This window comes from Lissotriton helveticus, chromosome 5_1, assembly GCF_964261635.1.
Source record: "Lissotriton helveticus chromosome 5_1, aLisHel1.1, whole genome shotgun sequence".
Taxonomy (NCBI): Eukaryota; Metazoa; Chordata; class Amphibia; order Caudata; family Salamandridae; genus Lissotriton; species Lissotriton helveticus.
Window position 1 is genome coordinate 5,455,744 of NC_136065.1, and position 27,167 is coordinate 5,482,910.

Sequence of the window (27,167 nt, forward strand, 5' to 3'; positions counted from 1 at the left end):
GTGCTGAATAGTGTATAAGTGACATTTACTATTCTAAGTCAATAAAATTACATCAGTAGGGTAAGTGCTGGATAGTCTAGGGATTCCAATTACCATTCCAACTCCAGGAAAGTGCATCAGTATGGTAAGTGCTGGATAGTGTAGGGGTTCCACTTACCATTACAACTCCAGTAAAGTACATCAGTAATTCAATTGCTGGATATTGTAGGGGTGTCACTTAATAATCTAAATCCAGGAAAGTGCATAAGTAGGATAAGTGCTGGATAGTGTAGGGGTTCCAATTACTATTCAAAATCCAGGAAAGTGCATCAGTAGTGTAAGTGCTGGATAGTGTAGGGGTTCCAATTACTATTCCAACTCCATGAGAGTGCATGAGTAGGGTAAGTGCTGGATAGAGTAGGGGTGTCACTTAATAATCTAACTCCAGGAAAGTACATCAGTATGGTAAGTGCTGGATAGTGTAGGGGTTCCAATTATTATTCCAACTCCAGTAAAGTGCATCAGTAGAGCAAGTGTTGGATAGTGTAGGGGTGTCATTTAATAATCTAACTCCAGGAAAGTGCATCAGTAGGGTAAGTGCTGGATAGTGTAGGGGTTCCAATTACTATTCCAACTCCAGGAAAGTGCAACAGTAGAGCAAGTGCCGGATAGTGTAGGGGTGTCACTTAATAATCTAACTCCAGGAAAGTGCATCAGCAGGATAAGTGCTGGATAGTGTAGGGGTTCCAATTACTATTCCAACTCCAGGAGAGTTCATCAGTAGAGCAAGTGCTGAATAGTGTAGGGGTGTCACTTAATAATCTAACTCCAGGAAAGTGCATCAGTATGGTAAGTGCTGGATAGTGTAGGGGTTCCAATTACTATTCCAACTCCATGAAAGTGCATCAGTAAGGCAAGTGTTGGATAGTGTAGGGGTGTCACTTAATAATCTAACTCCAGGAAAGTGCATCAGTAGGGTAAGTGCTGGATAGTGTAGGGGTTCCAATTACTATTCTAACTCCAAGAAAGTGCATTAGTAGGGCAAGTGCTGGATATTGTAGGGGTATCACTTAATAATCTAACTCCAGGAAAGTGCATCAGTAGGGTAAGTGCTGGATAGTGTAGGGGTTCCAATTACTATTCAAACTCCAGGAAAGTGCATCAGTAGGGTAAGTGCTGGATAGTGTAGGGGTTCCAATTACTATTCTAACTCCAGGAAAGTGCATTAGTAGGGCAAGTGCTGGATAGTGTAGGGGTATCACTTAATAATCTAACTCCAGAAAAGTGCATTAGTAGGGTAAGTGCTGGATAGTGTAGGGGTTCCAATTACTATTCTAACTCCAGGAAAGTGCTTTAGTAGGGCAAGTGCTGGATAGTGTACGGGTATCACTTAATAATCTAACTCCAGGAAAGTGCATCAGTAGGGTAAGTGCTGGATAGTGTAGGGGTTTTAATTACTATTCCAACTCCAGTAAAGTGCATCATTAGGGCAGGTGCTGGATACTGTAGGGGTGTGACTTAATAATCTAACTCCATGACAGTGCATGAGTAGGGTAAGTACTGGATAGTGTAGGAATGCTACTTATTATTCTAAATCCAAAAAAGTACATTAAATGTAAGAAATAATAAATTACATGAAACATGTGTAAAACATTTGATACAATCTCGATTTTGTATTTTAGAATTCACCTAGAACATCCAAACCACAGGAAAAAAACATCCAAGAAGTAAAAGAAACAAAAAGTAGAAGACCAGGAAGAGCAGCAAGAAGCAAACAACAAAAACCCAAGGTAATTTATCAGAAAAGTCAACTGTAAATCACATATTTCTAACCAAATAAATAGATATATACATTTTTAATGAAACACAGAAAAAGTGCTAAATTCTGGTAAGTGCTGAATAGTGTTAAAGTGCCACTTACTATTCTAACTCTATAAAAGTGCATCAGTATGGTAAGTGCAGGATAGTGTAGGGGTTCCAATTACTATTCAAACTCAAGGAAAGTGCATCAGTAAGGTAAGTGCTGGATAGTGTAGGGGTTCCAATTACTATTCTAACTCCAGGAAAGTGCATTAGTAGGGCAAGTGCTGGATATTGTAGGGGTATCACTTAATAATCTAACTCCAGGAAAGTGCATCAGTAGGATAAGTGCTGGATAGTGTAGGGGTTCCAATTACTATTCTAACTCCAGGAAAGTGCATTAGTAGGGCAAGTGCTGGATATTGTAGGGGTATCACTTAATAATCTAACTCCAGGAAAGTGCATCAGTATGGTAAGTGCTGGATAGTGTAGGGGTTCCAATTACTATTCTAACTCCAGGAAAGTGCATTAGTAGGGCAAGTGCTGGATAGTGTAGGGGTATCACTTAATAATCTAACTCCAGAAAAGTGCATCAGTAGGGTAAGTGCTGGATAGTGTAGGGGTTCCAATTACTATTCTAACTCCAGGAAAGTGCTTTAGTAGGGCAAGTGCTGGATAGTGTAGGAGTATCACTTAATAATCTAACTCCAGGAAAGTGCATCGGTAGGGTAAGTGCTGGATAGTGTAGGGGTTCTAATTACTATTCCAACTCCAGTAAAGTGCATCATTAGGGCAAGTGCTGAATACTGTAGGGGTGTGACTTAATAATCTAACTCCATGAAAGTGCATGAGTAGGGTAAGTGCTGGATAGTGTAGGAATGCTACTTATTATTCTAAATCCAAAAAAGTACAGTAAATGTAAGAAATAATAAATTACATGAAACATGTGTAAAACATTTGATACAATCTCGATTTTGTATTTTAGAATTCACCTAGAACATCCAAACCACAGGAAAAAAACATCCAAGAAGTAAAAGAAACAAAAAGTAGAAGACCAGGAAGAGCAGCAAGAAGCAAACAACAAAAACCCAAGGTCATTTATCAGAAAACTCAACTGTACATCACATATTTCTAACCAAATAAATAGATATATACATTTTTAATGAAACACAGAAAAAGTGCTAAATTCTGGTAAGTGCTGAATAGTGTTAAAGTGCCACTTACTATTCTAACTCTATAAAAGTGCATCAGTATGGTAAGTGCTGGATAGTGTAGGGGTTCCAATTACTATTCAAACTCAAGGAAAGTGCATCAGTAGGGTAAGTGCTGGATAGTGTAGGGGTTCCAATTACTATTCTAACTCCAGGAAAGTGCATCAGTAGGGTAAGTGCTGGATAGTGTAGGGGTTCCAATTACTATTCCAACACCAGGAAAGTGCATCAGTAGGGCAAGTGCTGGATAGTGTACGGGTGTCACTTAATAATCTAACTCCAGGAAAGTGCATCAGTAGGGTAAGTGCTGGATAGTGTAGGGGTTCCAATTACTATTCCAACTCCTGGAGAGTGCATCAGTAAGGCAAGTGCTGGATAGTGTAGGGATGTCACTTAATAATCTAACTCCAGGAAAGTGCATCAGTAGGGTAAGTGCTGGATAGTGTAGGGGTTGCAATTACTATTCCAACTCCAGGAAAGTGCAACAGTAAAATAATTGCTGGATACTGTAGGGGTGCCAATTACTAAATTAACTCTCAAATTTCCTTTTAACACAACAAATGTATCATTTTCTATGAAATCAAACATATATATATATAAAACTTAAACATTTTCTTTTTTTTTTTTTCTTCAACAGATAATGTCAAGCCAAGCCACAGCATCCTATATAAAATCAAGGAAAGGGAACAGACTTCTACAGCATTGTGGATATATATATTGTAATGAAAGATTAAGTGAACCAAGGAAACATTGGAGGTGTGTGAAATATTATTCTTCCCGTTGCAGCGGCAGAGCAGTTACTATTGGTGACATCGTAGTAAATACCACTGACCATAACCACTCTGCCTCTGCAATGGAGATTGAAGTACGTCAAACAATTAATGAGATGAAAGATATTGCATCCACCTCCAATGAAACTCCTGGTTCAATATTAAGAGAGGTTGCCCAGCATGTCCCTGGACATATTGCTTGTAACATGCCTATGATACCCAATTTGCGTAGAATTATTCAACGTAAAAAGCAGGCAAGTAACACACACACAGTTACTCCTCAAACTTTTGCTGACATAACGTGGAGAAGTGTGGCTCACTGGTTAGAGGAGGCAGACCTGGAAGCAGAGGTCAGCCCGGGACCAGGGTTCAATTCCCGGCTCGGCGGGGTCTTGAGTCCTAAAATGTCCGTGGACTCGACAATTCTCGCTCCGGTGCCTAATCGATTCATGGGTTCACACTCTGCGACTCTGGGCAATAGATTGCTTAATCTCCACAACGGCCCCTCGCGGCGGGATGCCTGGCTTTCACCTTGCGGATACCCTGCCGGAGTATCTCACAGGGGAATACCAGGACGGGTTCCCTAAGCAAGCGCTTAGAAACCAGTGGTGATTTGCGCTATACAAATCCATGTACATTTACATTTACATTTACATTTACATAACTATTCCTCATGACCTTACTCTGTCTTTCTCTAATGAACCTTTCTTACTCTATGACAATGAAAACCCTCTTAAACGTATTTTAATTTTTAGTACTCCCCGCAACCTTTTTAAGTTAGAGAATACTGAAATTTGGATGATGGATGGAACGTTTAAATGTACACCCCATCCATTCACTCAAATTTACAGCATTCATGCTCAAATTAACTCAAATGTAGTACCCTTAGTATACAGTTTACTACCAGATAAGCAATCGGCAACCTACACTGAATTTTTAACAGTGATTAAAGACAAAACTTCTGGCAAAAGTCCTCGAAAAATCATCATTGATTTCGAATTGACTATGATCAATGTGATCAACAAATTGTACGTGGATACCCAAATTCAGGGGTGTTTTTTTCATTTTTCGCAGGCATATTGGCGTAAGTTACAAAAAACATCCCTGGTTACAGATTACTGCTCAGATAGTAAACTGCAATTTGAATTAAAAAAATTAACAGCACTTTGTTTTGTACCTCCTGAAAGTGTAGACGAGTACTACACTGCAATTTCTGAATCAGAATATTATGTCGAAAATGAGGAAAAATTGGCTCCCTTGTTAAATTACTTTGAAGACACATGGATTGGTCATCTAAGCCGATCGGGTCGCAGGAGGAAGCCACGTTTCCATGTGGAGTGGTGGAACTGCTACTCAACCTGCTTGGAAGGAGGTGCTAAAACAAACAATGCTATAGAGGGATGGCATAACTCCTTCAGTCATACGATTGGAAAACATCATCCAAATTTCTACTCTTTTTTGAAAACTTTGAAGAAGGAGCAAAGTTTTCAAGAGATGAGACTTGCTCAAGCATTAACAGGTAGCCTAAATCCACGACCTTCTAAGCAAGCTAAGGAAATGTCTGAGAGACTATTGGGAGTACTTCAACAATTTTCGGTGACTGTGGCATTAGACTACCTGGAAAATGTAGCTAACATATTACATTTCTAATCATTTTCCACATTTTTACTTTCCTGCTTTGACCTAAATTATTTTTTCAAATTTAATTAAATTGGGTTTTTTATTTTGTAAAATTTTTTTAATTATGTCTCGGGTTCCAAGATATTTTAACAGGAATATGTCTCATATTCTAAAGAACATTTATTTACTTTAATAATTTTTTATCTCTTTATTTTCCCCAAATTTTGATAATATTCATTACACTGTAAGTCGTACAAAAATGTTGTGAAAACATTTTGAACGTAAACATTCAAATTATCTATCCTTTCTCACCACTTATTTTTTCCAAAGTGATTGTTTTCGATCTAATTGTTTGATATCCTACAAACTGTAATCAATTAATTAGTAATATGACTATATTTGTCATATTTGAAAATATCATAACCTTACCTTATTTTTGTAATTTGCATTATTACTTTAGATCTCATAATTATTTAAATAATCGAATCCCATACAATTCGATTCTATTTGCTAACGTTTTACATATATGGAATAGTAATTTATTAAATGTAAACCCTAAAATAACGTTTTTCTAAATAATTATGTGTTTGTTACACATATCCTTAAACATGAAATATTTTTCGATAAACTATATTTTTAAAATAGTTCACAATCAAAAATAAAAAATTTTTTAATCATATATCACATCCTAACTCATATTATTCTCACTATCTAAATTACTAGTATCACATTGCCAAACTTATATTTACCAAAAGATATCCAAAATAATATGTTTAAAGCAATACATTAAATAACCTCCTCCATACGAAAAATCCAGTATTCCAATATGTAAAGCGTAGTAAAGAAAATAACGGCAAATCCCAAAAACATGACTCAAATATTTTTCGTACATATCAAAATAAACAATTTTTATTCTCAAACACCTTGCGTTCAAAGGAAATAAACGAGAAATCCAAAAAAAGACGTTTTTTTTCGTACAATTTGAAAAATACATTTTTTTCTCTTAAACACCATTTGTTGTTAGAAAATAAACCACAAATTAAAAAAAAAGACTCTTTTTTTTTTTCGAACAACCCGATGTAAACAGTTTCATTTGTCAAACACTTTGTATACATCAATCATTTTGGAAAAAAACAAACAAATAAACTTTTCTATCTTTCTGTTTCAAAATATCACTCGATAAAGATTTCAGACTTTATTCAATCTATGAAACGTTCAAAATGTTTTCAATACATTACAAAAATATATTCTTTTTTTCACTCTTTATCCATAACTTTTTTTGTAACAGAACCCGACGTAGACATATGCAATTAATATGTTCGTCGACATGCAAAAAATAACTGTAAACATCATTAAATAACTATCGCAACCTCTCCTTAATCTTTCATTACAATATATATGTTCGTATACTATTTTTTATTAATAAAATAACTTTATAAACTTTCCTACCTGAGCGCAGATCAGCTTCCAGCTGCTTCCAGCAATCGATGCTATCCAAAATGGCCGCTAACGTCGACGTCAACGTGAAAACGTCATCAACATGTAACAAGATAAACAAAGGACTATTTATTTATACATGATTAAATAAATTATAATTTTTTTTCACATATTCGTTGTTAGAAAAATTTGAAAAAATATGTAATAAATTAATAAAAATAGAAATTATTTTTATATATTTTTTTTGAAAAAATAAAAGAAGTTTAAAATAAACGTCATTGTCTTTACATTTTTTTTACTTAGTTAATTTTACTCTTTAAATGATTTATTCACAATGTAAAATAATGTTTTTCTTCACTTACCTGTATGCTAGTCTTGTTTTCTTTTTCTCTCTCCTCCTTCTATTCTTTTTCTTGCTTACTAATCCATCCCGTTAGGTTACTATGGAGCGATCATTGCAATAAACGAAGGACTAAACCTCCCATTGAAATCAATGTAAAACCGTGGGAAAAAGTGTTTACATGGTTTTACTTATATGTGTATTATGTAAAAAAAATATATATATATTTTCTAAAATTATTTTATAAATAAATAATCTTTTATTTAATAATGTTGTATTTATTTAATACATATAAAGTAAAATAAAATTTTAAAAATATTTTAATATATTTAATTTTAAATACAAATAATACCTGAATATTAATATTTTTTATTAATAATAAATAATTAATAAAATAATTAAATTATAATGTATTTAATAAATAAAAAACAATTATTACCTGATTATTAATATTTTATAATTAATTCTATACACTATTAAAATAATTATATTATATTACATTATATTTATAAAAAAAATAATACCTGAGTATTAACATTTTGTAATAAACAATTAATACCTGAGTATTAATTTTTAGTAATTTCTTCTGAAAACATTTTTCAAATAAATAATGAAATAATTTAATGTAATTATATTAAATATATGGAAAACATTTAATACCTGAGTATTTTTTCTTAAAACATTATTATTTATTTATTTAATTATTTAAAAATATTATTTTTTATATATAATACAAAATAAATATTTGATTAATTTATTTTTATTATATTATTATAGAAAACAATTAATACCTGAGTATTAATATTTTATCATTTATTCTCAATACATTAGTCAAATAAATAATAAAACAATTATATTATATTACATTTTTATTATTATATATATATATATATTATATATATATATATTATTGTTATATATATATATATTACATAAAAAAACAATTAATACCTGAGTATTAATACTTTGCAATGTATTTTTAAAATTTTTAACAAATAAATAATAATACTTGTTATTAAATTATGTTATCATTTTATTATATTTAATTTTAACATATATTCAATACATATACAACATTTATATTATTAAAAAATTAATATATAATTATTTAATAATTTTTATAAAATAATTTAATATTTTTAAATTAATAATTTTACGTTGTAAAAACATGCGTTGTAATAGTTTTTGCGTTGTAATAACATGCGTTGTAATAACATGCGTTGTAATAGTTTTTACGTTGTAAAAAATGCGTTGTAATAGCATTTCGTTGTAATAGTTGCGTTGTAAAGGTCGTTTCCCTGAGCTCAGAGATAGAACACTCATACATCATAGGTGACATAACCAAGCCCAGCTTAACACATTGTAATTCAATATAACATATCTCCCCATCTTACAGTAAAATAAAAGAAAAGAAAAGAACAAACAAACAAAACAACAAAACTGACCAAGAGAATAAACTCTTCAGAACATCTAAAAATACAGTTTTAAAATGTTTCAAACAGACACAATGTGATCTCTAAGATACTCAGGTGCTCTTCTTTCCCCCACCTCTCTCAATATGCGAGAAGAACCCAACAACCCATCTCCTCCTCTTCCATCACCACCTTCTCTCACCACTCCATGCAACACAGACCAGCTATCACTTGCACTGCCATCATTTTCCTTAAAATCACCATCAGCCATCATCATCCAAGGCGAAGTCCCTTCCTTCCCATCCTCCATATGCAAATCCATCTTGCACTTTCCATTCTTCCTTTGATACAAGGCAACCCTACTCAAATTCCACGTCTGTCCATTCATCCACTTTACCCAATTTCCACCAACAGCTTTGACCTTAAACGGACCTCTGAACTTATTCAGAAAGTTAGTGTTAAGACCAGGCTTAACCTTAACCCAATCACCAACATTGATAAACAACTTGTCATTTTTCTCTCCAGACAATGAGTTATGTATCCTTTTAGAGACAGTACAAAAACACATCCAAGCTGGAAGCAATTTCGTCCCTGCTACCCTACCACGCATCATCTCAAAAGGACTCACACCCAGACTACTATTAGCAGTTGTCCTGTAAGCCCACAACATCTCAGTAACAGAATCTACCACATTCAAATGAGAGTTGTATGCCAACTGCATGGTGCCCTTTACCATTCTATTAAGACGCTCTACCAACCCATTTCCTTGTGGGTTGTATAATGAACAACATGAATGTTTGACTCCAACAGAATTCAGAAACTCTTACATCTCATACGACGTCAACTGTGTGCCATTATCAGAGAGAATTACTGATGGCAAACTTTAATTCCAGGAGAAACCCAGAACCAACCCTACCAGACGCAGCTGGTTAAACTGTCACTGCCTCACTCCATGATGAGCTCAGAGATAGAACACTCATACATCATAGGTGACATAACCCAGCCCAGCTTAACACATTCTAATACAATATAACAATGGTCCGGGGCATCATCTGCTGCCTCTTATACCTAAACGTCAAAACATCTCAGCCTCGCTGCTGTAGCAGCTTGTATACAGAATATGCAAAAGATGGAACGCTCATCCCTCGTTAGAATCCCAGTAGTCAAATGTTTCATAAAGGGTCCTCCTTCGTCAAATACCTCCCACACTCCAGCAGAACCACCACATTGTCCCCAGGAGGTTCATGCCCCTCACATTTCCTTTCCTGGAAGGTGGCCTTTTTCGTTTCCATCACATCACTCCGGCGCATGGACGAGCTGTACCATACAAGAACCTTTCAGTCAAGTTCTCAAGGATAGGAGGGTTCTCAGAACAAACCCTAAGCTCCTCCCGAAGGAGGCTTCACCTCAATCTTCACCTCAGTCAAACGATAGCACTCCCAGCCTTCTTTCTGTAACCAGACTCAGCGGCGGATAGAGATTTACACACACTAGATGTCAAGAGAGCTCTTATGTACGGCATTTACAGAACCAAGCTCTTTTACAAATGTTATCAACTCTGTAGCCTTTGTGAAACCTTACAAAGGTCATTCCGGTTCCTATGGCAGGTATTGCAAGATGTGTTGTCACAAGTATTAATACTTACTATCCTAAATCCAAGGTCGGTTTACCCATACCACCCCAAGGCCCGTTCTACCCACAAGTAAGGAGCAGCCATGCTTTTCTCACTGAACAGTGCACCAGCCTACATTTGTAAAGAGGCCACCTTGTCACCAACACACACTTTTAACAAGCATTATTGTGTGGTCGTTTAGCCTGCCACCAGGCTATCGTTGGCCAGACAGCTCGAAGAACTTTGTTCCAGACATCTGCTTGCTAGCCTCCGCCAGCATGCCGCAATCAAGGGTTCTGCTTTCTAGTCTGAGCAGAGTATGTGTATCTACAGCCACCGGCTCTACAAACAGAAAATGTTACTTCCCCTGTCATTACCTGTTTATTACGTGTAGTGCTGCAGATTCACCTCCCTGGAAGCTTGTAATAGTTACAGATCACTCCTTATATGACACACTCCACAATGCACCATACACATGGTGCACCATAGTAGTCCAAGGGCCTGATTTTGAGTTTGGCAGTGTGGGAGCGGGGTGGCGCGCCACCGCCCTACTATCACACCACCAAAGCTCACTGCCGGCCGCCCACCAGATTACAAGTTACCTCTTTGTCTGGCGGGCGTTCCTTTGGCATTTCTACGGCAGTGCCTATTAAAAAAGCGCTGCAGTGGGAACATCAAAGCAAGTTTCTGCACGCTATGGACTGTTAAGTCCATGCCTTGCAGGAACTGGGCATGCAGGCAGACGCGGGGCACACCATGTGCCCCACTGCATGCATCCCCATGGCCCTGAGGCACCAGGGGGCCCTGCAGGAGCCCTTAGTTTTCTCACCATCACAGATTTCATGGCGGGTTCACCACCATGACAGCTGTAGCGGTGAGGAAACTCATTATATACTTGGCGGCATATTACTGCCTCTGACTGTCCCGCCACCGCCGGGGAATCACGGATCCTCGGCGGTTGCAGCGGTCCAACTGCAAAAATCAGAATCTGCCAGTCATACTGCTGGAGCGCACCGCCACCGAGTCGCCACTCCAGGTTGGCGATCTACAGACCGCCAAACTCGTAATCAGCCCCTAAGTCCACAATCTCATCCCCGGTCTGAAAAGCAAAATCCAAGATGGAGCCGGTTCCCACACATTGTGGACGAAGGGTGGAGTCACAGCAAATCTTGTGACTCTAAACCTTCGAAGAAAAACAAATTCCAAGCATCCAAGCTGAAAACTAGATGGCAGGAGTATGCAGAGCACGTGAATCTACAGCACCACTCACTCCGAACAGATGCTTACAGGGTAACCGTATCCCTTCCTTTTGTGGCTTGTAACTCTTCCACATTCACACCTTAACTCTTTCCCCCTCCCCCATCTCCCCATCGAAAGTCCACGGTATACTCACTGCTCTGTAACCCTCAGGAATATCCGGACCCAACCACTAGATTACCGAATGTTGTGAATAGAGGAGAATCCCACGCTGGAGAATTGTTACAGGAACGTTGTCAGTTTGGCCTTCTCGCTGTTTATCTGGAGGTTGACCTCTACAGTTGTCGCCGGGGCCCTCACCCCAAGACAGCAGACGATACAGTAAGCCAGCCTTATGCCAGCCACCTCTTACCTGGCTGCCCTGGCTGCATCCATTCATAATGGAGCCAGTCAGAAGGAGGGCATGGGGGGCTCAGGTGTGAGACTGTAGAAAGGGCCCAGTGCGGTGAGTAAACCATGGCCAGTGGTGGTTTAACAGCGTCCTGAGGTAAGCTATAAAGCACAGAGTGTACCATGGGCTGTGGGGTGATAGTCTGTGTGGACTCTTTCAGGGCACTGCTGGGTATAATGTGGGCTCTGGTGATAGCAGCGCCCTGAGAGGATAAAGTGCAGAGTAAACCATACTCTGTGGTGAGACACTACTGCCGCCTCGAAGGCTACAAAGCAGTGAGTATACCGTGTGCTGTGGTGTGATAGGAGTGAGTGCGGAGGGTTACAGAGCAGTGAGTATATCGCCGACTGTGGTGTTATAGGAGTGAGTGTGGAGGATTACAGAGCAGTGAGTATATCGTGGACTGTGGTGTGATAGGAGTGAGTGCGAGGGTGACAGAGCAGTGAGTATACCATGTACTGTGGTGTGATAGGAGTGAGTGCGGAGGGTTACAGAGCAGTGAGTATACCATGTGCTGTGGTGTGATAGGAGTGAGCGCGGAGGGTTACAGAGCAGTGAGTATACCAAGTGCTGTGGTGTGATAGGAGTGAGTGCAGAGGGTTACAGAGCAGTGAGTATACCGTGTGCTGTGGTGTGATAGGAGTGCGGAGGGTTACAGAGCAGTGAGTATACCATGTGCTGCGGTGTGATAGGAGTGAGTGTGGAGGGTTACAGAGCAGTGAGTATACCTGGAGCTGTGGTGTGAAAGGAGTGAGTGCGGAGGGTTACAGAGCAGTGAGTATACCATGTGCTGCGGTGTGATAGGAGTGAGTGCAGAGGGTTACAGAGCAGTGAGTATACCATGTGCTGTGGTGTGATAGGAGTGAGTGCGGAGGGTTACAGAGCAGTGAGTATACCATGGACTGTGGTATGATAGGAGTGAGCGCGGAGGGTTACAGAGCAGTGAGTATACCATGTGCTGTGGTGTGATAGGAGTGAGTGCGGAGGGTTACAGAGCAGTGAGTATACCATGGACTGTGGTGTGATAGGAGTGAGTGCGGAGGGTTACAGAGCAGTGAGTATACCATGTGCTGTGGTGTGATAGGAGTGAGTGCGGAGGGTTACAGAGCAGTGAGTATACCGTGGACTGTTGTGTGATAGGAGTGAGTGCGGAGGGTTACAGAGCAGTGAGTATACCGTGTGCTGTGGTATGAGAGGAGTGAGTGCGGAGGGTTACAGAGCAGTGAGTATACCGTGGACTGTGGTATGAGAGGAGTGAGTGCGGAGGGTTACAGAGCAGTGAGTATACCATGTGCTGTGGTATGAGAGGAGTGAGTGTGGAGGGTTACAAAGCAGTGAGTATATCATGTGCTGTGGTGTGATAGAAGTGAGTGCGGAGGGTTACAGAGCAGTGAGTATACCATGTGCTATGGTGTGATAGGAGTGAGTGCGGAGGGTTACAGAGCAGTGAGTATACCATGTGCTGTGGTGTGATAGGAGTGAGTGCGGAGGGTTACAGAGCAGTGAGTATACCGTGGACTGTTGTGTGATAGGAGTGAGTGCGGAGGGTTACAGAGCAGTGAGTATACCGTGTGCTGTGGTATGAGAGGAGTGAGTGCGGAGGGTTACAGAGCAGTGAGTATACCGTGGACTGTGGTATGAGAGGAGTGAGTGCGGAGGGTTACAGAGCAGTGAGGATACCGTGGACTGTGGTATGAGAGGAGTGAGTGCGGAGGGTTACAGAGCAGTGAGTATACCGTGGACTGTGGTATGAGAGGAGTGAGTGCGGAGGGTTACAGAGCAGTGAGTATACCATGTGCTGTGGTGTGATAGGAGTGAGTGTGGAGGGTTACAGAGCAGTGAGTATACCGTGTGCTGTGGTATGAGAGGAGTGAGTGTGGAGGGTTACAAAGCAGTGAGTATATCATGTGCTGTGGTGTGATAGAAGTGAGTGCGGAGGGTTACAGAGCAGTGAGTATACCATGTGCTATGGTGTGATAGGAGTGAGCACGGAGGGTTACAGAGCAGTGAGTATACCATGTGCTGTGGTGAGATAGGAGTGAGCACGGAGGGTTACAGAGCAGTGAGTATACCATGTGCTGTGGTGTGATAGGAGTGAGTGCGGAGGGTTACAGAGTACTGAGTATACCATGTGCTGTGGTGAGATAGGAGTGAGTGCGGAGGGCTACAGAGTACTGAGTATACCATGTGCTGTGGTGAGATAGGAGTGAGTGCGGAGGGTTACAGAGCAGTGAGTGTACCATGGACTGTGGTGTGATAGGAGTGAGTGTGGAGGGTTACAGAGCAGTGAGTGTACCATGGACTGTGGTGTGATAGGAGTGAGTGCGGAGGGTTACAGAGCAGTGAGTATACCATGGACTGTGTTATGATAGGAGTGAGTGCGGAGGGTTACAGAGCAGTGAGTATATCGTGTGCTGTGGTGTGATAGGAGTGAGTGCGGAGGGTTACAGAGCACTGAGTATACCATGTGCTGTGGTGTGATAGGAGTGAGTGCGGAGGGTTACAGAGCAGTGAGTATACCATGTGCTGCGGTGTGATAGGAGTGAGTGCGGAGGGTTACAGAGCAGTGAGTATACCATGTGCTGTGGTGTGATAGGAGTGAGTGCGGAGGGTTACAGAGCAGTGAGTATACCATGTGCTGTGGTGTGATAGGAGTGAGCGCGGAGGGTTACAGAGCTGTGAGTATACCAAGTGCTGTGGTGTGATAGGAGTGAGTGCAGAGGGTTACAGAGCAGTGAGTATACCGTGTGCTGTGGTGTGATAGGAGTGAGTGCGGAGGGTTACAGAGCAGTGAGTATACCATGTGCTGCGGTGTGATAGGAGTGAGTGCGGAGGGCTACAGAGTACTGAGTATACCATGTGCTGTGGTGAGATAGGAGTGAGTGCGGAGGGTTACAGAGCAGTGAGTGTACCATGGACTGTGGTGTGATAGGAGTGAGTGTGGAGGGTTACAGAGCAGTGAGTGTACCATGGACTGTGGTGTGATAGGAGTGAGTGCGGAGGGTTACAGAGCAGTGAGTATACCATGGACTGTGTTATGATAGGAGTGAGTGCGGAGGGTTACAGAGCAGTGAGTATATCGTGTGCTGTGGTGTGATAGGGGTGAGTGCGGAGGGCTACAGAGTACTGAGTATACCATGTGCTGTGGTGAGATAGGAGTGAGTGCGGAGGGTTACAGAGCAGTGAGTGTACCATGGACTGTGGTGTGATAGGAGTGAGTGTGGAGGGTTACAGAGCAGTGAGTGTACCATGGACTGTGGTGTGATAGGAGTGAGTGCGGAGGGTTACAGAGCAGTGAGTATACCATGGACTGTGTTATGATAGGAGTGAGTGCGGAGGGTTACAGAGCAGTGAGTATATCGTGTGCTGTGGTGTGATAGGAGTGAGTGCGGAGGGTTACAGAGCACTGAGTATACCATGTGCTGTGGTGTGATAGGAGTGAGTGCGGAGGGTTACAGAGCAGTGAGTATACCATGTGCTGCGGTGTGATAGGAGTGAGTGCGGAGGGTTACAGAGCAGTGAGTATACCATGTGCTGTGGTGTGATAGGAGTGAGTGCGGAGGGTTACAGAGCAGTGAGTATACCATGTGCTGTGGTGTTATAGGAGTGAGCGCGGAGGGTTACAGAGCTGTGAGTATACCAAGTGCTGTGGTGTGATAGGAGTGAGTGCAGAGGGTTACAGAGCAGTGAGTATACCGTGTGCTGTGGTGTGATAGGAGTGAGTGCGGAGGGTTACAGAGCAGTGAGTATACCATGTGCTGCGGTGTGATAGGAGTGAGTGTGGAGGGTTACAGAGCAGTGAGTATACCTGGAGCTGTGGTGTGATAGGAGTGAGTGCGGAGGGTTACAGAGCAGTGAGTATACCATGTGCTGCGGTGTGATAGGAGTGAGTGCAGAGGGTTACAGAGCAGTGAGTATACCATGTGCTGTGGTGTGATAGGAGTGAGTGCGGAGGGTTACAGAGCAGTGAGTATACCATGGACTGTGGTATGATAGGAGTGAGCGCGGAGGGTTACAGAGCAGTGAGTATACCATGTGCTGTGGTGTGATAGGAGTGAGTGTGGAGGGTTACAGAGCAGTGAGTATACCATGGACTGTGGTGTGATAGGGGTGAGTGCGGAGGGTTACAGAGCAGTGAGTATACCATGTGCTGTGGTGTGATAGGAGTGAGCGCGGAGGGTTACAGAGCAGTGAGTATACCGTGGACTGTTGTGTGATAGGAGTGAGTGCGGAGGGTTACAGAGCAGTGAGTATACCGTGTGCTGTGGTATGAGAGGAGTGAGTGCGGAGGGTTACAGAGCAGTGAGTATACCGTGGACTGTGGTATGAGAGGAGTGAGTGCGGAGGGTTACAGAGCAGTGAGTATACCGTGTGCTGTGGTATGAGAGGAGTGAGTGTGGAGGGTTACAAAGCAGTGAGTATATCATGTGCTGTGGTGTGATAGAAGTGAGTGCGGAGGGTTACAGAGCAGTGAGTATACCATGTGCTATGGTGTGATAGGAGTGAGCACGGAGGGTTACAGAGCAGTGAGTATACCATGTGCTGTGGTGAGATAGGAGTGAGTGCGGAGGGTTACAGAGCAGTGAGTATACCATGTGCTGTGGTGTGATAGGAGTGAGTGCGGAGGGTTACAGAGCACTGAGTATACCATGTGCTGTGGTGAGATAGGAGTGAGCACGGAGGGTTACAGAGCAGTGAGTATACCATGTGCTGTGGTGAGATAGGAGTGAGTGCGGAGGGTTACAGAGCAGTGAGTATACCGTGTGCTGTGGTGTGAGAGGAGTGAGTGTGGAGGGTTACAAAGCAGTGAGTATATCATGTGCTGTGGTGTGATAGAAGTGAGTGCGGAGGGTTACAGAGCAGTGAGTATACCATGTGCTATGGTGTGATAGGAGTGAGCACGGAGGGTTACAGAGCAGTGAGTATACCATGTGCTGTGGTGAGATAGGAGTGAGCACGGAGGGTTACAGAGCAGTGAGTATACCATGTGCTGTGGTGTGATAGGAGTGAGTGCGGAGGGTTACAGAGTACTGAGTATACCATGTGCTGTGGTGAGATAGGAGTGAGTGCGGAGGGCTACAGAGTACTGAGTATACCATGTGCTGTGGTGAGATAGGAGTGAGTGCGGAGGGTTACAGAGCAGTGAGTGTACCATGGACTGTGGTGTGATAGGAGTGAGTGTGGAGGGTTACAGAGCAGTGAGTGTACCATGGACTGTGGTGTGATAGGAGTGAGTGCGGAGGGTTACAGAGCAGTGAGTATACCATGGACTGTGTTATGATAGGAGTGAGTGCGGAGGGTTACAGAGCAGTGAGTATATCGTGTGCTGTGGTGTGATAGGAGTGAGTGCGGAGGGTTACAGAGCACTGAGTATACCATGTGCTGTGGTGTGATAGGAGTGAGTGCGGAGGGTTACAGAGCAGTGAGTATACCATGTGCTGCGGTGTGATAGGAGTGAGTGCGGAGGGTTACAGAGCAGTGAGTATACCATGTGCTGTGGTGTGATAGGAGTGAGTGCGGAGGGTTACAGAGCAGTGAGTATACCATGTGCTGTGGTGTGATAGGAGTGAGCGCGGAGGGTTACAGAGCTGTGAGTATACCAAGTGCTGTGGTGTGATAGGAGTGAGTGCAGAGGGTTACAGAGCAGTGAGTATACCGTGTGCTGTGGTGTGATAGGAGTGAGTGCGGAGGGTTACAGAGCAGTGAGTATACCATGTGCTGCGGTGTGATAGGAGTGAGTGCGGAGGGCTACAGAGTACTGAGTATACCATGTGCTGTGGTGAGATAGGAGTGAGTGCGGAGGGTTACAGAGCAGTGAGTGTACCATGGACTGTGGTGTGATAGGAGTGAGTGTGGAGGGTTACAGAGCAGTGAGTATACCATGGACTGTGGTGTGATAGGGGTGAGTGCGGAGGGTTACAGAGCAGTGAGTATACCATGTGCTGTGGTGTGATAGGAGTGAGCGCGGAGGGTTACAGAGCAGTGAGTATACCGTGGACTGTTGTGTGATAGGAGTGAGTGCGGAGGGTTACAGAGCAGTGAGTATACCGTGTGCTGTGGTATGAGAGGAGTGAGTGCGGAGGGTTACAGAGCAGTGAGTATACCGTGTGCTGTGGTGTGAGAGGAGTGAGTGCGGAGGGTTACAGAGCAGTGAGTATACCGTGTGCTGTGGTGTGAGAGGAGTGAGCGCGGAGGGTTACAGAGCAGTGAGTATACCGTGTGCTGTGGTGTTATAGGAGTGAGTGCGGAGGGTTACAGAGCACTGAGTATACCATGTGCTGTGGTGTGATAGGAGTGAGAGCGGAGGGTTACAGAGCAGTGAGTATACCATGTGCTGTGGTGTGATAGGAGTGAGAGCGGAGGGTTACAGAGCAGTGAGTATACCATGTGCTGTGGTGTGATAGGAGTGAGTGCAGAGGGTTACAGAGCAGTGAGTATACCATGGGCTGTGGTGTGATAGGAGTGAGTGCAGAGGGTTACAGAGCACTGAGTATACCATGTGCTGTGGTGAGATAGGAGTGAGTGCGGAGGGTTACAGAGCAGTGAGTGTACCATGGACTGTGGTGTGATAGGAGTGAGTGTGGAGGGTTACAGAGCAGTGAGTGTACCATGGACTGTGGTGTGATAGGAGTGAGTGCGGAGGGTTACAGAGCAGTGAGTATACCATGGACTGTGGTATGATAGGAGTGAGTGCGGAGGGTTACAGAGCAGTGAGTATATCGTGTGCTGTGGTGTGATAGGAGTGAGTGCGGAGGGTTACAGAGCACTGAGTATACCATGTACTGTGGTGTGATAGGAGTGAGTGCGGAGGGTTACAGAGCAGTGAGTATACCATGTGCTGCGGTGTGATAGGAGTGAGTGCGGAGGGTTACAGAGCAGTGAGTATACCATGTGCTGTGGTGTGATAGGAGTGAGTGCGGAGGGTTACAGAGCAGTGAGTATACCATGGACTGTGGTATGATAGGAGTGAGCGCGGAGGGTTACAGAGCAGTGAGTATACCATGTGCTGTGGTGTGATAGGAGTGAGTGCGGAAGGTTACAGAGCAGTGAGTATACCATGGACTGTGGTGTGATAGGAGTGAGTGCGGAGGGTTACAGAGCAGTGAGTATACCATGTGCTGTGGTGTGATAGGAGTGAGTGCGGAGGGTTACAGAGCAGTGAGTATACCGTGGACTGTTGTGTGATAGGAGTGAGTGCGGAGGGTTACAGAGCAGTGAGGATACCGTGTGCTGTGGTATGAGAGGAGTGAGTGCGGAGGGTTACAGAGCAGTGAGTATACCGTGGACTGTGGTATGAGAGGAGTGAGTGCGGAGGGTTACAGAGCAGTGAGTATACCGTGTGCTGTGGTATGAGAGGAGTGAGTGCGGAGGGTTACAGAGCAGTGAGTATACCATGTGCTGTGGTGTGATAGGAGTGAGTGCGGAGGGTTACAGAGCAGTGAGTATACCATGTGCTGTGGTGTGATAGGAGTGAGTGCGGAGGGTTACAGAGCAGTGAGTATACCTGGGTCTGTGGTGTGATAGGAGTGAGTGCGGAGGGTTACAGAGCAGTGAGTATACCATGTGCTGTGGTGAGATAGGAGTGAGCACGGAGGGTTACAGAGCAGTGAGTATACCATGTGCTGTGGTGTGAGAGGAGTGAGTGCGGAGGGTTACAGAGCAGTGAGTATACCATGTGCTGTGGTGTGAGAGGAGTGAGTGCGGAGGGTTACAGAGCAGTGAGTATACCATGTGCTGTGGTGAGATAGGAGTGAGCACGGAGGGTTACAGGGCAGTGAGTATACCGTGTGCTGTGGTGTGAGAGGAGTGAGTGCGGAGGGTTACAGAGCAGTGAGTATACCGTGTGCTGTGGTGTGATAGGAGTGAGTGCGGAGGGTTACAGAGCAGTTAGTATACCGTGTGCTGTGGTGTGAGAGGAGTGAGAGCGGAGGGTTACAGAGCACTGAGTATACCATGTGCTGTGGTGTGATAGGAGTGAGAGCGGAGGGTTACAGAGCAGTGAGTATACCATGTGCTGTGGTGTGATAGGAGTGAGAGCGGAGGGTTACAGAGCAGTGAGTATACCATGTGCTGTGGTGTGATAGGAGTGAGTGCAGAGGGTTACAGAGCAGTGAGTGTACCATGGACTGTGGTGTGATAGGAGTGAGTGCGGAGGGTTACAGAGCAGTGAGTATACCATGGACTGTGGTATGATAGGAGTGAGTGTGGAGGGTTACAGAGCAGTTAGTATATCGTGTGCTGTGGTGTGATAGGAGTGAGTGCGGAGGGTTACAGAGCACTGAGTATACTATGTGCTGTGGTGTGATAGGAGTGAGTGCGGAGGGTTACAGATCAGTGAGTATACCTTGTGCTGTGGTGTGATAGGAGTGAGAGCGGAGGGTTACAGAGCAGTGAGTATACCATGTGCTGTGGTGTGATAGGAGTGAGAGCGGAGGGTTACAGAGAAGTTAGTATACCATGTGCTGTGGTGTGATAGGAGTGAGTGCAGAGGGTTACAGAGCAGTGAGTATGCCATGGGCTGTGGTGTGATAGGAGTGAGTGCAGAGGGTTACAGAGCACTGAGTATACCATGTGCTGTGGTGAGATAGGAGTGAGTGCGGAGGGTTACAGAGCAGTGAGTGTACCATGGACTGTGGTGTGATAGGAGTGAGTATGGAGGGTTACAGAGCAGTGAGTGTACCATGGACTGTGGTGTGATAGGAGTGAGTGCGGAGGGTTACAGAACAGTGAGTATACCATGGACTGTGGTGTGATAGGAGTGAGTGTGGAGGGTTACAGAGCAGTGAGTATACCATGTGCTGTGGTGTGATAGGGGCGAGTGCGGAGGGTTACAGAGCAGTGAGTATACCATGGACTGTGGTGTGATAGGAGTGAGTGCGGATGGTTACAGAGCAGTGAGTATACCATGTGCTGTGGTGTGATAGGAGTGAGTGTGGAGGGTTACAGAGCAGTGAGTATACCATGTGCTGTGGTGTGATAGGGGTGAGTGCGGAGGGTTACAGAGCAGTGAGTATACCATGTGCTGCGGTGTGATAGGAGTGAGTGCGGAGGGTTACAGAGCAGTGAGTATACCATGTGCTGTGGTGTGATAGGAGTGAGTGTGGAGGGTTACAGAGCAGTGAGTATACCATGTGCTGTGGTGTGATAGGAGTGAGTGTGGAGGGTTACAGAGCAGTGAGTATACCATGTGCTGTGGTGTGATAGAGTGAGTGCGGAGGGTTACAGAGCAATGAGTATACCCTGTGCTGTGGTGTGATAGGAGTGAGTGTGGAGGGTTACAGATCAGTGAGTATACCATGTGCTGTGGTGTGATAGGAGTGAGTGCGGAGGGTTACAGAGCAGTGAGTATACCATGTACTGTGGTGTGATAGGAGTGAGTGCGGAGGGTTACAGAGCAGTGAGTATACCATGTGCTGTGGTGTGATAGGAGTGAGTGCGGAGGGTTACAGAGCAGTGAGTATACAATGGACTGCGGTGTGATAGGAGTGAGTGTGGAGGGTTACAGAGCAGTGAGTATACCATGTACTGTGGTGTGATAGGAGTGAGTGCGGAGGGTTACAGAGCAGTGAGTATACCCTGTGCTGTGTTGTGATAAGGGTGAGTGCGGAGGGTTACAGAGTAGTGAGTATACCATGTGCTGTGGTGTGATAGGGGTGAGTGTGAAGGGTTACAGAGCAGTGAGTATACCATGTGCTGTGGTGTGATAGGGGTGAGTGCGGAGGGTTACAGAGCAGTGAGTATACCATGTGCTGCGGTGTGATAGGAGTGAGTGTGGAGGGTTACAGAGCAGTGAGTATACCATGTGCTGTGGTGTGATAGGAGTGAGTGTGGAGGGTTACAGAGCAGTGAGTATACCATGTGCTGTGTTGTGATAGGGGTGAGTGCGGAGGGTTACAGAGCAGTGAGTATACCATGTGCTGTGGTGTGATGGGAGTGAGCGCGGAGGGTTGCAGAGCAGTGAGTATACCATGTGCTGTGGTGTGATAGGAGTGAGCGCGGAGGGTTACAGAGCAGTGAGTATACAGTGTGCTGTGGTGTGATAGGAGTGAGAGCGGAGGGTTACAGAGCAGTGAGTATACCGTGTGCTGTGGTGTGATAGGAGTGAGAGCGGAGGGTTACAGAGCAGTGAGTATACCGTGTGCTGTGGTGTGATAGGAGTGAGTGTGGAGGGTTACAGAGCAGTGAGTATACCATGTGCTGTGGTGTGATAGGAGTGAGTGTGGAGGGTTACAGAGCAGTGAGTATACCATGTGCTGTGGTGTGATAGGAGTGAGTGCGGAGGGTTACAGAGCAGTGTGTATACCATGTGCTGTGGTGTGATAGGAGTGAGTGCGGAGGGTTACAGAGCAGTGAGTATACCATGTGCTGTGGTGTGATAGGAGTGAGTGTGGAGGGTTACAGAGCAGTGAGTATATCATGTGCTGTGGTGTGATAGGAGTGAGTGCGGAGGGTTACAGAGCAGTGAGTATACCATGCGCTGTGGTGTGATAGGAGTGAGTGCGGAGGGTTACAGAGCAGTGAGTATACCTTGTGCTGTGGTGTGATAGGAGTGAGAGCGGAGGGTTACAGAGCAGTGAGTATACCATGTGCTGTGTTGTGATAGGGGTGAGTGCGGAGGGTTACAGAGCAGTGAGTATACCATGTGCTGTGGTGTGATGGGAGTGAGTGCAGAGGGTTACAGAGCAGTGAGTATACCATGTGCTGTGGTGTGATAGGAGTGAGTGCGGAGGGTTACAGAGCAGTGAGTATACTGTGTGCTGTGGTGTGATAGGAGTGAGAGCGGAGGGTTACAGAGCAGTGAGTATACCGTGTGCTGTGGTGTGATAGGAGTGTGTGTGGAGGGTTACAGAGCAGTGAGTATACCATGTGCTGTGGTGTGATAGGAGTGAGTGTGGAGGGTTACAGAGCAGTGAGTATACCATGTGCTGTGGTGTGATAGGAGTGAGTGCGAGGGTGACAGAGCAGTGAGTATACCATGTACTGTGGTGTGATAGGAGTGAGTGCGAGGGTGACAGAGCAGTGAGTATACCATGTACTGTGGTGTGATAGGAGTGAGTGCGGAGGGTTACAGAGCAGTGAGTATACCATGTGCTGTGGTGTGATAGAGTGAGTGCGGAGGGTTACAGAGCAGTGAGTATACCCTGTGCTGTGGTGTGATAGGAGTGAGTGTGGAGGGTTACAGATCAGTGAGTATACCATGTGCTGTGGTGTGATAGGAGTGAGTGCGGAGGGTTACAGAGCAGTGAGTATACCATGTACTGTCGTGTGATAGGAGTGAGTGCGGAGGGTTACAGAGCAGTGAGTATACCATGTGCTGTGGTGTGATAGGAGTGAGTGCGGAGGGTTACAGAGCAGTGAGTATACAATGGACTGCAGTGTGATAGGAGTGAGTGTGGAGGGTTACAGAGCAGTGAGTATACCATGTACTGTGGTGTGATAGGAGTGAGTGCGGAGGGTTACAGAGCAGTGAGTATACCCTGTGCTGTGGTGTGATAAGGGTGAGTGCGGAGGGTTACAGAGTAGTGAGTATACCATGTGCTGTGGTGTGATAGGAGTGAGTGTGGAGGGTTACAGAGCAGTGAGTATACCATGTGCTGTGGTGTGATAGGGGTGAGTGTGGAGGGTTATAGAGCAGTGAGTATACCATGTGCTGCGGTGTGATAGGAGTGAGTGCGGAGGGTTACAGAGCAGTGAGTATACCATGTGCTGCGGTGTGATAGGAGTGAGTGTGGAGGGTTACAGAGCAGTGAGTATACCATGTGCTGTGGTGTGATAGGAGTGAGTGTGGAGGGTTACAGAGCAGTGAGTATACCATGTGCTGTGTTGTGATAGGGGTGAGTGCGGAGGGTTACAGAGCAGTGAGTATACCATGTGCTGTGGTGTGATGGGAGTGAGCGCGGAGGGTTGCAGAGCAGTGAGTATACCATGTGCTGTGGTGTGATAGGAGTGAGTGCGGAGGGTTACAGAGCAGTGAGTATACAGTGTGCTGTGGTGTGATAGGAGTGAGAGCGGAGGGTTACAGAGCAGTGAGTATACCGTGTGCTGTGGTGTGATAGGAGTGAGAGCGGAGGGTTACAGAGCAGTGAGTATACCGTGTGCTGTGGTGTGATAGGAGTGAGTGTGGAGGGTTACAGAGCAGTGAGTATACCATGTGCTGTGGTGTGATAGGAGTGAGTGCGAGGGTGACAGAGCAGTGTGTATACCATGTACTGTGGTGTGATAGGAGTGAGTGCGAGGGTGACAGAGCAGTGAGTATACCATGTGCTGTGGTGTGATAGGAGTGAGTGTGGAGGGTTACAGAGCAGTGAGTATATCATGTGCTGTGGTGTGATAGGAGTGAGTGCGGAGGGTTACAGAGCAGTGAGTATACCATGCGCTGTGGTGTGATAGGAGTGAGTGCGGAGGGTTACAGAGCAGTGAGTATACCTTGTGCTGTGGTGTGATAGGAGTGAGAGCGGAGGGTTACAGAGCAGTGAGTATACCATGTGCTGTGTTGTGATAGGGGTGAGTGCGGAGGGTTACAGAGCAGTGAGTATACCATGTGCTGTGGTGTGATGGGAGTGAGTGCAGAGGGTTACAGAGCAGTGAGTATACCATGTGCTGTGGTGTGATAGGAGTGAGTGCGGAGGGTTACAGAGCAGTGAGTATACTGTGTGCTGTGGTGTGATAGGAGTGAGAGCGGAGGGTTACAGAGCAGTGAGTATACCGTGTGCTGTGGTGTGATAGGAGTGAGTGTGGAGGGTTACAGAGCAGTGAGTATACCATGTGCTGTGGTGTGATAGGAGTGAGTGTGGAGGGTTACAGAGCAGTGAGTATACCATGTGCTGTGGTGTGATAGGAGTGAGTGCGAGGGTGACAGAGCAGTGAGTATACCATGTACTGTGGTGTGATAGGAGTGAGTGCGAGGGTGACAGAGCAGTGAGTATACCATGTACTGTGGTGTGATAGGAGTGAGTGCGGAGGGTTACAGAGCAGTGAGTATACCATGTGCTGCAGTGTGCTAGGAGAAAGTGCAGAGGGTTACAGAGCAGTGAGTATACCATGTGCTGTGGTGTGATAGGAGTGAGTGCGGAGGGTTACAGAGCAGTGAGTATACAATGGACTGTAGTGTGATAGGAGTGAGTGCGGAGGGTTACAGAGCAGTGAGTATACCATGTACTGTGGTGTGATAGGAGTGAGTGTGGAGGGTTACAGAGCAGTGAGTATACCATGTGCTGTGTTGTGATAGGAGTGAGTGCGGAGGGTTACAGAGCAGTGAGTATACCATGTGCTGTGGTGTGAGAGGAGTGAGTGTGGAGGGTTACAGAGCAGTGAGTATACCGTGTGCTGTGGTGTGATAGGGGTGAGTGCGGAGGGTTACAGAGCAGTGAGTATACCGTGTGCTGTGGTGTGATAGGAGTGAGAGCGGAGGGTTACAGAGCAGTGAGTATACCATGTGCTGTGGTGTGATAGGAGTGAGTGCGGAGGGTTACAGAGCAGTGAGTATACCATGTGCTGTGGTGTGATAGGAGTGAGTGCGGAGGGTTACAGAGCAGTGAGTATACCATGTGCTGTGGTGTGATAGGAGTGAGTGCGGAGGGTTACAGAGCAGTGAGTATACCATGTGCTGTGGTGTGATAGGAGTGAGTGCGGAGGGTTACAGAGCAGTGAGTATACCATGTGCTGTGGTGTGATAGGAGTGAGTGTGGAGGGTTGCAGAGCAGTGAGTATACCATGTGCTGTGGTGTGATAGGAGTGAGTGCGAGGGTGACAGAGCAGTGAGTATACCATGTGCTGTGGTGTGATAGGAGTGAGTGCGGAGGGTTACAGAGCAGTGAGTATACCATGTGCTGTGGTGTGATAGGAGTGAGTGCGGAGGGTTACAGAGCAGTGAGTATACCATGTGCTGTGGTGTGATAGGAGTGAGTGCGGAGGGTTACAGAGCAGTGAGTATACCATGTGCTGTGGTGTGATAGGAGTGAGTGTGGAGGGTTGCAGAGCAGTGAGTATACCATGTGCTGTGGTGTGATAGGAGTGAGTGCGAGGGTTACAGAGCAGTGAGTATACCTGGGGCTATAGTGGGATCAGACCTCTGTTCCTAGCTTAGAGTATACCTCTCTCTGACCCTTTACACACAGAGATATTCATACCTGGCAGATGTTCGTGTTACTGCATCATAATTCATATTTTTGAAGTGATTTCAGCCCTGTAACTCTGCTCCTTTCGTCTCTGTCCCACAGAAGAGAAATCTCCTCCGATGGGGGTCATTATCGGAGGCGTCATTGGAGCCCTCGGGGGTGTTGCTCTGATCGCTGCTGTCGTCTGGGTTGTCTACAAGAAAACATCAGGTGAGTGGATTCAGTTTGATACTGTGAGTGGGAGGTACCATCACGTCCTGATTCATGTGTGAGGGTGCAGGTGAATGCCATCTGCCACTTGCAGCATGGGAGGAGACACATCCATGCTTGGAGGCCTGCTTCCTTTACTCTGAGGCGGGTGGAGCAGGTATTTCCTTGTCAATGCACAGCTTATCAGGGTCATTGAATGCACTATTTCATACTCAGTCTCCAACCCCAATGCATGAACAAATCTTAAATCTGCCCCAAATTGTAACAGTTACGAGTCTTCAGCCAATAAAATTTGGACGCCATGTTTCAACCATTCTGGTTGGATGCTGAACTGAAACACCCTGTGCCTTCCTGGACCAGGTTCCAGTGAGATGTGAGGAGCTCCAGGACAATGTGTAAGCTGTAAAGCACTGAGTATACTGCGGGGTGTCCTCTGATAGCCGTGCCTTCAGAGAGGGTTCAAGGTACTGTGTGCTGTGTGTGATAGCGGTGCCCTCAGAGAGGGTACAAGGTACTGTGTGCTGTGGTGTGATAGCAGTGCCCTGAGAGAGGGTTCAAGGTACTGTGTGCTGCGGTGTGATAGCAGTGCCTGAGAGGGTACAAGGTACTGTGTGCTGTGTGTGATAGCGGTGCCCTCAGAGAGGGTACATGGTACTGTGTGCTGTGTGTGATAGCAGTGCCCTCAGAGAGGGTACAAGGTACTGTGTGCCGTGTGTGATAGCAGTGCCCTCAGAGAGGGTACAAGGTACTGTGTGCCGTGTGTGATAGCAGTGCCCTGAGAGGATACAAGGTACTGTGTGCTGCGGTGTGATAGCAGTGCCTGAGAGGGTACAAGGTACTGTGTGCTGTGTGTGATAGCAGTGCCTGAGAGGGTACAAGGTACTGTGTGCTGTGCTGATAGCAGTGCCCAGAGAGGGTACATGGTACTGCGTGCTGTGGTGTGAGAGCAGTGCCCTAAGCGAGGGTACAAGGTACTGTGTGCTGTGTGTGATAGCAGTGCCCTCAGAGAGG

The 27,167-nt window shown here is 45.2% G+C and overlaps 1 protein-coding gene and 1 long non-coding RNA gene across 3 annotated transcripts in view; both read left to right on the top strand.

The window, feature by feature from the left end:
• Positions 1 to 27,167, top strand: part of LOC144754050 (class I histocompatibility antigen, F10 alpha chain-like) — a 323,147-nt gene that overhangs the window by 232,735 nt on the left and 63,245 nt on the right. For both annotated transcript variants that reach the window (XR_013594639.1, XM_078641564.1), the window contains exon 5: positions 26,049 to 26,156. Coding sequence is in view for 1 of the 2 variants with exons in the window: in XM_078641564.1 (XP_078497690.1) it covers positions 26,049 to 26,156 (108 nt within the window). In the remaining variant the exon portion in view is untranslated. The remainder of the gene's footprint in view (positions 1 to 26,048; positions 26,157 to 27,167) is intronic.
• Positions 1,666 to 5,674, top strand: LOC144752885 (uncharacterized). Its single transcript, XR_013594132.1, has 3 exons — positions 1,666 to 1,769; positions 2,765 to 2,872; positions 3,628 to 5,674. It is a non-coding gene; the product is annotated as an uncharacterized LOC144752885 (long non-coding RNA).